Source organism: Monopterus albus, unplaced genomic scaffold (assembly GCF_001952655.1).
Source record: "Monopterus albus unplaced genomic scaffold, M_albus_1.0 scaffold252.1, whole genome shotgun sequence".
NCBI classification, from domain to species: domain Eukaryota; kingdom Metazoa; phylum Chordata; class Actinopteri; order Synbranchiformes; family Synbranchidae; genus Monopterus; species Monopterus albus.
In genome coordinates, this window is record NW_018128132.1 from 41,595 (window position 1) to 53,154 (window position 11,560).

Here is an 11,560-nt window from a genome sequence, read left to right on the forward strand (position 1 = left end):
TGCCCATGTCAGATGTGTTCTCACCTACTGGAAATAATCGGTTTGGATTATGCAAGGGGGGGAGCTCTGGGTAGAGTGTGCAGGAAGTGGGACATGAAGCAGTCATGTAACCAGTTTGTAATTTGGTCATAAGAGCAGCAATGTCCCCAGCTGAGAGTAAATAAGCAGCACAGCCAAAGTTAGCTAAAGAAAACACTAGGTCTCATTTTTACACAGTACAAACCATTTGATTCATATGGTTTAAAATTTCATAAAACTAGGGGTTTACTTTTTACATGTATTTCAAATGTGCCTCCCCTTTCTGAGTCTGTGCTATAACTGGGCCACCCCATCCAAATTTGTTTGGATCCGCCCCTGGACTGTAATTTAACTGTGCATGCAGCTACATGCAGTACCACATCACCTGATACATGACCCAATACACATAATATTATGTCATCCACTAATGTTTGTTGGTTCTGATTTGTTCCTCCCGATTTCTTAATCTCGCTGATATGTTGTTATTAGTATGTGGTATGTTTATTTACTGCCTACTGCTTACATTTTCTCCGAGGGTCTGAGTGATTCAGAGACTTACTGGTCTGTTTGTTCTGCTTTCCGGAAAACGGCGCTGATTCCAACCAGCTGTTTCCCGCCTCACACAGATCAGCTGCACACACACACACACCGTAGTAGGTGGAGACAGTCTCTCACACACACACACACACACACACAGACACAGGAGGGAACTCCATCAGCTGTGAGAAGAGACAGGTTTAACTTTTGTTTTTCTAAACAAGTCTTCACATTTTGCAGCGGTATTGTCTGTGCGCGACTGAGAGTGCAGCGAGAGCTCTGCGGTTAAATAAAAAAGAGAACATCACTGTATTTTAACGAGAGGAGCAGTGGAGGGAGAAAAACCAGCAAACACGGACTACAGAAGGTGGCTTTGAAAGCATGGAATATTTCATGATGCCGACAGAAAAGATACCGTCCTTACAGCAGTTCAAGAAGACGGAGAAGGATGTTATAGGAGGTCTCTGCAGGTGCGTGACTACTTCTGTTGATGCCAGACTGCTCGCACAAATCATCTTTCATGTGACTGTAGCGTGCGTATGTGTGTGACTTCAGTTAGCATCCTAGCTGTTAGCTTCGCTACCGTACACAGGCAGCAGAAGCGTGGTTGTATAACGTCATATTAGCAGCTCGTTGTGCCAAGCTGCTGCAGTTGGTAGTAGGGATATAGAACAGCATTTAATCTGTGTGTGTTATTACATTTGCTGGCCGAATTACATGTAATAACGTACGAAACATGTTTATGACCATGCACCACAGTAATATTCACCAGTTAACGTTAGACGAAGTCGATACTTTTGCGTCCAGTTTAACACCAACCACGTGGTAATTAGTGTGCTCCCCGTCGCCTCACTGCTATACACCAAATTACGTTTGTGACAGCCTGCTTTATTTCGCCATTTACTGTTTTCACAGAATTACTTACATGTGTTATTTATTCATTAATGTATTAAATAACAGAACGAAAAAATGGGTCTCGGCTATTGTATATGCATGGATAGGTAATGCTCCGCGGAGCAGTGTGTCGTGCGCTGAGGTTAGCTTAGCTTGGCTAACTAGTTAGCCGTCTCTGCGCACTCTTTATTTACCGTCCAGTGTGTGTATTGATCTGTCCTTACTCACAGGCATTAGCATGTTTACATGAAATGCCTCGTCTTATCAGTGTAACGGCAAACACACACGTGTATGTCACAGTGGAGAGTTAATAATTAAGTTGTAGCCCAGTGCTTACGATAGAACGCATTGTTCTCCGTGGTGCCAGGGGCCCTGCTGTAGCGGAGTTGCATTTCACTGCTGCTACCGCCCAGACGTGCACTCCGGCAGCCATGTTGGAAGTTCGCAGCTCCTGGCAGCACAGCTGTTAACAGCTGATTTCATCTCCATATTTTAGAAAACCCAGGTTTCGGCTTTCCGGGACAGATGTACTTGTTTTCTGTGCTGAATGTCAGATTTATGCCAGTACTGTAATCATCCCTAAAGAAATATCCACGCCTGGGATTTTACAAAAGGATAGAAATGTGTAGGCTAGCTACTATAGATCCATGTGTGCTTTGTACCAACCAAAACAAAAGTTTAGGTAGTCAGTGTTTTTTCTGTTATACAATACTGTTGTATTGAAAACATCAAAACTTTAATAATACATATGTAATTATGTAGTAAGCAAATGGTGTTTTTTTAATCTTGAGATTCTTCAAAGTAGCCACCTTTTGTTTTACTATAATAACATTTTTAGCTGTTCTTCCTTCATCCTGCAATCTAACTCATCCCAGCCCACCACACAGGATTTCTGAATAAAACTCCCAACAGTGTCACTAGCAAAGCACCACCACACCTCCTCCTCCATGCTCCACTAGGGGATCCACACACACAGATACCATCTGTTCACCCTCTCTGTGCCTCACAAAGACACAGCACTTTAAAACAAAGATGTCAGATTTGGCATAATCAGACCAGAGGACAGTTTTCATTGGTCTGCTGGTTATTCCTTGTGTTTTGTGGTTCAAGCTGCTCTCTTCATGGATGGAAGGCAGACCGTCAATTTAAAGTATGAATAGGAACACATGTGGGTCCTTGGTCTGTGTCCATGTACACACCAGGGTATGTGCAAAATACATCTAGCACTTAAGATGTTATACATTGTTAAAATAGTGTTTCTCAGCTGTCCTACACCCCCCTCCATGTGGTGTTCTTCCTTGTGGCTGTGTTAGGATCTAAAGCTAATGTATTTGTTTTAGTAACATTAGCAACTTAGCATGGCCATGATTTTGCCATTGTATTAGAGCTTAATGTTCTGTTGTCTGCACAGTTTAGAACCACATTATCTGTGTCCTCCTCCTGACCTGATCTGTTTCTTTTGGTTTGTTGTCTTCCTGGCACTATAATCATCTTTACCCTTAATGGTTCGCCCATTTTCTCTCTGAATAAATGTGGCAGAGGAGGTTTTTTGAGGTGCGAGGGGCACCGAGTTCAGCTAAACCCAAAGACCTCCACGAAGCTTGTCTAAGGAATGTAGAGAGGTCAGGACTAATGCCTGGTAAAGTTCAAGGTTAAAGGTTTATGGTGTCTGAGATTTCGGAGCATTGTAAATTTTATTGCTGCTGTGTCAGTTTTATTTCTTTAAGCCAGAATTGCAGATTTGTGTCAGAGGTGTGTGTTGATAGCTGTAGAGCTGAATCTGTCACTTACTTTTTACACAAAATAAGACATTTAATGATGTTGACACGTGGATGAGGTCCAGAAACTGTCAACATGCTGCTCAGTAAACAACCTGACACTGAGCACCAAAAAACCAAAGAAGTCATTATTGACTACAGGAAGAGCAGAGCAGACCCCCTCCCACTATAAATCAGCAGGGACTGTGTGGGAAAGGGTTCACACCTTCAAATTCTTAGGAACCCACATAACTGACAGTATGACATGGTCTGCAAACACCACAGCAATAGTAAATAAAGCTCAGCAGGGGCTGAAGGAAAGCTGTTGGTCATCTTCTACCACTCCTCCATAGAAAGTCTGCTGTCATACCGTTTCTCAGTATAGTGTGCAGGCTGCTCAGTTGCAGACAAAAAGGTTCTACAGCACATCATTAAAACTGCACAGAAAATCATAGGCTGTTCTCTACCTTCCCTAGAAGGCATCGCCAAGACCCACTACCTGTCCAGAGTAGTAAACATCACTAAAGACAGCTCACACCCTGGATGTTACCTGTCTGACCTGTTGCCTTCTGGCAGGTGCTACGTAGTTCACTTAAAACTAGAACAAACAGACTTGAGAACAGTTTCTTTTCTCAGGCAATCTGTACTTTAAACCAGCACAGACATACTAAACAATAAGCATTATGACCTACAATTTACATATTATGTAATTTCATTTTTGTGCAGTATTTATCAGAGCAATCTCTAGAAGCACCTTATTTTTTATCTATTTATTTCTTTTATCTGTTTATTCATTGATCTATTTATTTTTGTATTGCTTGAGCTCAGTGAATGGAAGAATGTGTGAAGGTGACTATTGGGTGTGTGGTCCTGGATTTGAGTGCACAATGGGGCAGAATTAAATTTGGGTATATTTTTGCATAGCACAATGACAATAAAGGTTTTCAGATTCATGTTTTATGCAGCCTTGTTAGACACAGTGTCTTTGTGGACAGAATGATGACTGTCTTCTCTGACTGTTCTCCCTTAGCCTGGCCAACATCCCGCTCAGTCCCGAGACGGCCCAGGACCAGGAGAGGCGAATCCGCCGAGAGATTGCCAACAGCAATGAGCGCCGGCGCATGCAGAGCATCAACGCAGGCTTCCAGTCCCTCAAGACTCTCTTGCCTCACACAGATGGAGAGAAACTCAGCAAGGTGCAACAAACATGCATAAACAGACACAGAGAAAAGAGCTCGCTTGTCAAGTTGTAGATCGTGACATGCCAGGAAGCAGCTTTAAATGAATGTCTGTTTCAGCATTAGTTTTGTGAGCATGGTCCATCATGTGTCCATGCACTGTTTCCTGAATTCACCTTTTGGTTTCATCCCTGCCAGGCAGCCATCTTGCAGCAGACTGCCGACTACATCTTCACCTTGGAGCAGGAGAAAACACAGCTCCTGGCACAGAACAACCAGCTCAAACGCTTCATCCAGGTAAAAGCATGTGCCATTGTTTTGCGACTGTGTTTTGTGGGTGACTGTGGTTCAGTGGGTAGAGCAGTTGTTTCGCCACTGGAAGGTCGGAGGTTCAAATCTCAAAGTGTCCTTGGGCAAGACACTGAACCCCCAAGTTGCCCTCACTGGTTAGAGCCATTGGTTGAGTTGGTGCCATAGATGGCTGCCGCGGTTCTGTACCGAAAACAAATTCCTTGTCTGTAACATACTTGGCCAAATAAAGGTGATTATTATAATTGAGTCCAGCTACATGTGGATGAAACCACATGGCTTAAATGGCAGTACAAGTTGTTTTAGGGCAGAGACAGACCAAGCCAAAGTGAAAGAAGTAGCAGTGGTGAAGGCCTACCTTTTTGTTGTCTAACTTCGGATTTGTCTGGGCCAGTCGGGTTGAAAAAGTGACACTTGAGCACACCACGCAGACTACAGCCAATGGCTGACGAGCACGTACATTTTGCCCCTGTGTGATAGAAATATGTTCCCCTACCATTAGGTGACTGGTATCTGTATTTACCATTCAGAAAGGGAAAAGTGAGCTGGACTGCAGAAGTATAAGCTATAAACAAAGCACCTCTTGTTTAGAACAGCTGCTGTTTATAGCTGATTCTAATTGAGAATATGTCTGATACGAATCTACAAATGACACTGACATTCTCTGCCCTTGGTCTCTTGGTTGCGGGAGAAGAAAGAAGGTAATGGAGGTGAAAAACAAGGAAAAACTGCACTAAATAGGTGGAATCATGGATGGTACAGCGACAAGCAAGGGGCTTTCCTGAACTGTTCTTTTCTCATGCATTGATTCGCTAAGCTCAACAGCTAATCAGATTCTCTTATCAATGAAGCCCAACGGACTGACGCCGATTCAACATGTTGAATCGACCAAAAAGCTGCCAACAGAGGCCGACTAGTGGTAACGCACCAGGAAGACGAGCCCTGATAGACGCTCATCAACGGTCAACTATGTGTGTGGGCTTGGTGTGTCTCTGCCCATGGACAGACCCTGTGTACCTTACTCTAAGGCTGCTTTCAGACCCTGTATCAAAGGTGTTAAAAAATCAATTTCCATGGGGCAGCTGGTGCCAGCACCGTGGAGGGGGGCTCAGGCAAAATTACACAGCCTGTGTGAAGACTGCTTCATATTTAACTTTCCGTGGTCTTCATGTTATTACAGGAGTTCAATGGTTCGTCACCGAAGAGGAGGCGAGCAGAGGAGAAGGATGAAGGGATTGGCTCTCCAGACACACTGGAGGAGGAGAAGGTCGAGGAGCTGAGGAGAGAGATGTTAGAGCTGCGACAGCAACTGGACAAGGAGCGCTCGGCTCGAATGCAGCTGGAGGAGCAGGTGAGATGAGCAGCCAGGTTCTAGGTTCTTCATCACTCATATCCTGTTCAAGGTTCTTTACACAGCTCATCTGCTGTCAAAAGGTTCTTAACATTTATTCCAGTAATGCAGGAGTCATTAGATTTAACTATTCATTCTCAGATATTTAACTTTTCTACTTCATGCTTACAGCATATCAGTGTTAATTTTCTATTAGGATTTGAAACACCTGCTATCTAAATCTTAGCCAAATGAAACTAAATGTTGCTCATGAACGAAGTGATCTGCGATGACCATACAGGTTTCCACAGGTCCTTATAAAATCTAAAATCCAACAGTCTGAAGCTTAGGCCTAAGAAGTCTTAAAAAGGTCTTAAATATGATTTTGGTAGATCTTAAAAATGTATCATGCTTTAGTTAAGTTGATTATTTTAACAGTAAATTAACCACAATCTTAAGTTCTGTTAACATTAACATCAATAAATAAATATGTAGAAAAGCATTTTGGATACTCAATGGATTGCAGTAATTCGATGGATGCCAAAAAGTACCAAAGTTTGATACCTAGCACTAACTGTAGTTGGTGTGTAAGATAATGCAGTGTGTCTTCTATCAGTGGTTGTTTTTATTTCTTTATCTGCATATGGGGAAGTGCAAGTTTAATGAAACCCAAACTGAAGAAAGGGCATCCTGTTCTCAACTGAAGCCTGAAAAACACAATGAACTCTGAGCCCGCTGCACCGTGTACAAGAAAATGCAAAGCTGCTGTTACAACACCTGCCATCAAATATTAGCATTGACATCGAGAGCTCCTCAAGACCTCAGCAAGGCCCAGTCCCATTTCCTATGTTTTTTTACCCCTACTCCTTGTATTTAAGTGCTCCCTGGCAGTGGTTGAAATCTTCCCCTACAAAATGGGACAGCCGTTCAATACCTCTATGCAGCATTGATGGTTAACAGCGATGGCTAAGTAAGCAGACACAACGGATTGTCGGAAATTTTGCATCACACAGTGCCGTTTTCAGCTGTGGTGATTTCACCTATGTGGTCTTGTAAGCATCGGTTTGCGATTTTCAACAGCAAATAACAAAAGTGGAAGGAAAGGAATTAGGTGTTTGACACCAGGGAATGTAGTTGGATTTGTTTGAGGCGTATAGCGTCAGCTGCAAGTAACTTTTGTTGTGATTCAGGTTTGAGTCTGTCTCTGAAAACCCTTTGGGCTTTGACAGGAGGTATTTATATTCAACTTCTTCACTTCAGCTTACTCATATCATTCATATTTTCTGTCAGAGTGAAATAGGGGGATTGGATGGATTTGTGTGCTCAAACAGTTACAGTCTTGATTAATACTATGCACAGAACTTGAAAGCCCAGAGGTAGGCTACTTAGCAGAATCTAATAAAAAAAAGCACAACATAAATGTAAATGTGTTCCAGAAAACAGAATTTGAGGTAAAAGATTCCAAAACATATCTGCCTAAACATCTATAATCTGTAATTACCTGTCTGAACCACAACTCACTTCTTGCTAAAAATGATGGGGTGTGTCTGTTTGTTTTATAATTTATTTGTCATTGTGTCACAGGTGTTATTGAGGGTGGGTAAAGTCAGTTGGACCGTTGCACAGGCAGTGCGCCCCTGCCACTTTCTACAAGTGGTGGGTCAGTGGTACGATCGGTGTGCGTGATAACATAGGTGTTTGATGCTTCCTCAGGCTATGAATGTAAAAATATATTTCAATTTGTGTCTTAAAATATAACTTAATGAAGTCTCCAGAAACCCTGTTACTATCAGTCACTTTAACAAACAGGTTGCTGGTGGTGTGACCAGTTTACCAGTACACCGACCAGTTCCTGATAAGGAACCTGAACAGCAGGTTGAGACAAAGGAGCCTGAGCAGTTAGTGAAGACAAACAAAAACTTCAACAGGAAGCGAAATAGCAAAGTAAACATTAGGGGAGATGTAGGGGCGAGGTGTCCAACAGTCTGAAATTCTGCTGGGCAGAATTTCAGACTTCAGCCATTGCACGGTACACAATGATTAATCTCATAATAGGAAGTAAAGACTGCTTAATTGTTCATAAAATTAAATAGGAAATAAAATTGGGCAGTGATAACATAAATGTTACTATACATTCAAGGCTAATTCCAGTTATTTGGCATCGCACTAACTTAGGTGATTGACAAGAAACAGATAATCTTTTGTTGGACCTGTATTTCCTGGTTTGTAACTCAGGCTTTTTGTAAACATGTTGAAGTCTCAAGATCAATCTAAGGTAACTGTTGACATAATTTTTCAGACCCTCGAAGACATAACACTTATGTTTTCTGCAGCTGTTACTTAGCAGTTGAATTGGTTGATCTAATGTGAATCGTTCACATCACCATTCATTTACACTTCTTGTAATAACAGCATTTCTTCTAATTATGGTGAAGCTACTTTTCTCCATTGCTGTATTTGCTCAGTGATCTGTAGACCTTTGATGTGTGTGAGCTGGTCTTAAGTTTGTGCTGCAATGGTGGTGTTTGTAATAAAGCCACACCTGTGTCCTCTGTGTGCTGGTGTGCAGGTGCGCTCCCTGGACACCCAGCTGCACCCAGAGCGCCACAAAGTGATCGCCCAGCAGGTGGAGGAAGAGCAGGCGTTCATTCAGAGCCAGACGTTGTTACGGCTGCAGCAGTTCCAAGCTGCTGACCGACAAACGCACAGTCCACAGGTTAGACCCACAACAACACACAGAGAAGATGGTAGGCGTCTGCGCTGCTGTTCGCTCAAGCCGTCTTGTCTTGAGCTTGTCAGTCGTATGCAAATACACAGTCTCATGTAATGAACGTTTCTTTTTTTTTTTTATTTCATCTTGTCGCATTTTGTCTGTCCTTCAGGTGTTGGCTCCTCCCACTCCCCCTGCCCCAACTTACCACCCCACAGTCATCGTCCCAGCTCCGACACTAACCCAGCACGGGCAGCATCACATCACTGTGGTGACCATGAGTCCGTCTGCCCACACCAGCACTGCGTCCACGTCCAGACAGAACCTGGACACCATCGTGCAGGTAAACGTTCCAAGGACTCCTAAACAATCAGTCTGGAGACGCCATGTGATGGATAAAAGCATTTCTTCTTCATCTAAGAACTTGCTGCAACAGTTGCTTTTCATACTCTCCTCTCAGGCCATCCAGCACATCGAACGCGCTCAGGAGAGGAGAGCCAGCACTGAGGAGGAGCAGAGACGAGCGGTCATCGTCAGCCCCACCCATGTCGCCATGGACACCACCTGCTCGGACACGAACACCGACACAGATGGGGAGGACTGCTCGATGAACTGATCCATCCCTCAAACTTACACACACTTAGAAATACCTACTCACTGTAAGATTAGAGCTTGACTACTTTTTTTTTTAATCTTTCTTTGGCATTATCCAGACTCGTGCATCCAGTGGTTAAGCTCAGTGTCAGTCATGTACTGTAGAATCTCTAAAAAAATTGAAAACATAGGATGGTGACTTGCAGAGGGGGCCGTGTGGGATCAGTCAGAGCCGGTGTGTGGCTACTTGAAAACTTAAGAGTCTCATGTAAAAGGTTCTCTGCAGCAGTCCGTCCTTTGTGTGTTTGTTTTTGCTACATATGGTTGCTGTATCACAGTCACCAGTCATCCCTGGCATGCTGGCAATATTTTTTTTTAAGTATTTTAATAAGCCCTTAATTGAAAATAAGCTGAACAATTTACATAGATTTTTTTTTTTTTTTTGGCTTTTTGTTAATGTTTTTTATGTTTTAGTTAACATTTACCTTGTCAGGGTTACTGAATGTTGAAGGTGAACATTGTATTATATTGAGATTGACATAAATTTGCAGTTTTTGACAGGAACTGGAGGACTTGAGATGAATTTCATAAATCCTTGGTTTTACTTTTGGGCCGATTGGCGTCAGGCCCATTCTTTTGTTTTCCGCTGGCGGATGTTTTCATCCCTGATTTAACACACAAAAAAAGGAACCAAATGTTGGCTGTTTGCCTGAAAACATGGTTATCATTGTTCTTAACTCTTGATTAATCTCAGTTTGACTGAATCAGTGTGAAAATCTGAAACATTTAGGTTCACGTGCTAATTGAGCATGAAATCTTCCCGTCGTCCTCCAAAGACTTGGGTCTCGTCTTCTGGTCTGATTTGTTGATTTCAAACTATGCACTAGAGTTTTTAGTATTTATGCAATTCCATCTCTAGTACATCTATTTTGTGTCATTTATACATGAGGTGAAGTTATCTATGCACCGTCGATAGGTGTGGCCGTTACACCTACAGTGTCTGTATGAAACTTGACTTGCTTATATCAAAGAATGTAGTCTCTACTTTGCAAGGTGCTCTTTGTCAACCTGGTGCTCTGCTGACGAGCATTGAGCCGCAGCCAAAACCCTACATGTAACTTCATCTTGTTAAATATGAATCTTGTTTCCTGAAATTTTTGGGAAATGTTATTTGTGATTTTTACTTAGATTGTTTAATTACAGGTGGCAGCACACTTTGTTTTATCTCCCTGTGATACATGGGAAAGTAACATTCAGAACGCAGCAGAGCCACATCTTACTGAAGCCTGTCTCCCAAAACCATTGTTTTGTGAACTGAAAAAAAGAACTCAAAGAGAATAAGCAGCTTTACTTTGGAAAACTACATATGCAATGAAAGGTTGATGAGGTTTTTTTTTTAATGCATCAGATGCCACAGAAAGTTCTCAGTGAGACTGAAAATCAGTCTCTGAGCTGAACATATCTTCCCTCACAGTCCCCGACTCTATAACAACACACCAAATCTGTCCACCTCATGTTACGCCGCTTCGATTCCTCCCGAGAATTTAACTGGAAATCCCTGCTTGGAGCCACTCTGCTCTCAGACTCAGTTTGATACGCTGCCTTGATGCTGTAAACATTCCTCTCTATTTGGATTAGTATCTGTCTTTTGATGTCTTATGTGTTCTGCTGCCAAGTGAATGCATGTTACTAATTGCTGTTTCTCTCATCTAAGGTGGGCTTTTGTTTTGATACTTTTTTTTTTTATGGCAGTTTCCTTTCTTCCTGAGCACATGATTGATGGGTTCAGTCTGAGATGCATAGACCCGATTCACTCACCGACATCAGTTTTATACCTGGTCAGACTTGTGTTTTCATGTCAAACATGGGGGAGGGGACTTCTTTTGTTTTGTTTGTGAAGCTTTGTTAGAGGGTTTGGTGTCCGGGCTGACAAATATGAAGCCACAGCTCAGGCCGAGGTTTGTTATTGGTCAGGGAAACACTTTGCCCCCAGATGTTTATGTACATTGTGTTTGAGCACTGCTGTCTTTGGTGGAATTTGAGATATTTGATATGAAGCACTTACTGTTCTGTACTGCCTGAATCGCTGATTTTTTTTTAAAGCTCTTTGCTGTGGCACAGTTTAATATCCATTTGTGTTCTGTCTTTGCATTTCTTTTTTTTGTCCTGTTTTCCATTTTTCAGGGACACTTTTTTTATACATTTTTGTGTGAAATTTTTTTTTTGTTTTGTT

The 11,560-nt window shown here is 42.4% G+C and overlaps 1 protein-coding gene across 1 annotated transcript; it reads left to right on the top strand.

Annotated features, from left to right (window-relative positions):
- Window positions 1–330: 330 nt before the first annotated feature.
- Window positions 331–11,532, top strand: LOC109972275 (transcription factor AP-4-like). The gene is made up of 7 exons (XM_020621011.1): window positions 331–1,025; window positions 4,237–4,402; window positions 4,583–4,681; window positions 5,874–6,044; window positions 8,593–8,739; window positions 8,906–9,076; window positions 9,194–11,532. The coding sequence occupies exons 1-7, from the start codon at window positions 937–939 to the stop codon at window positions 9,347–9,349; spliced, it is 999 nt and encodes a 332-aa protein (XP_020476667.1). The 5' UTR covers window positions 331–936; the 3' UTR covers window positions 9,350–11,532.
- Window positions 11,533–11,560: the final 28 nt, after the last annotated feature.

What these genes read in the sequence shown, in the direction of transcription:
- LOC109972275 (XM_020621011.1), top strand. Translation starts at nt 937, where the DNA reads ATGGAATATTTCATGATGCCGACAGAAAAGATACCGTCCTTACAGCAG. An exon ending in AGCTCAAACGCTTCATCCAG is followed by an intron (nt 4,682 to 5,873) that starts GTAAAAGCATGT and finishes ATGTTATTACAG; the next exon opens with GAGTTCAATGGTTCGTCACC. An exon ending in ACCTGGACACCATCGTGCAG is followed by an intron (nt 9,077 to 9,193) that starts GTAAACGTTCCA and finishes CTCTCCTCTCAG; the next exon opens with GCCATCCAGCACATCGAACG.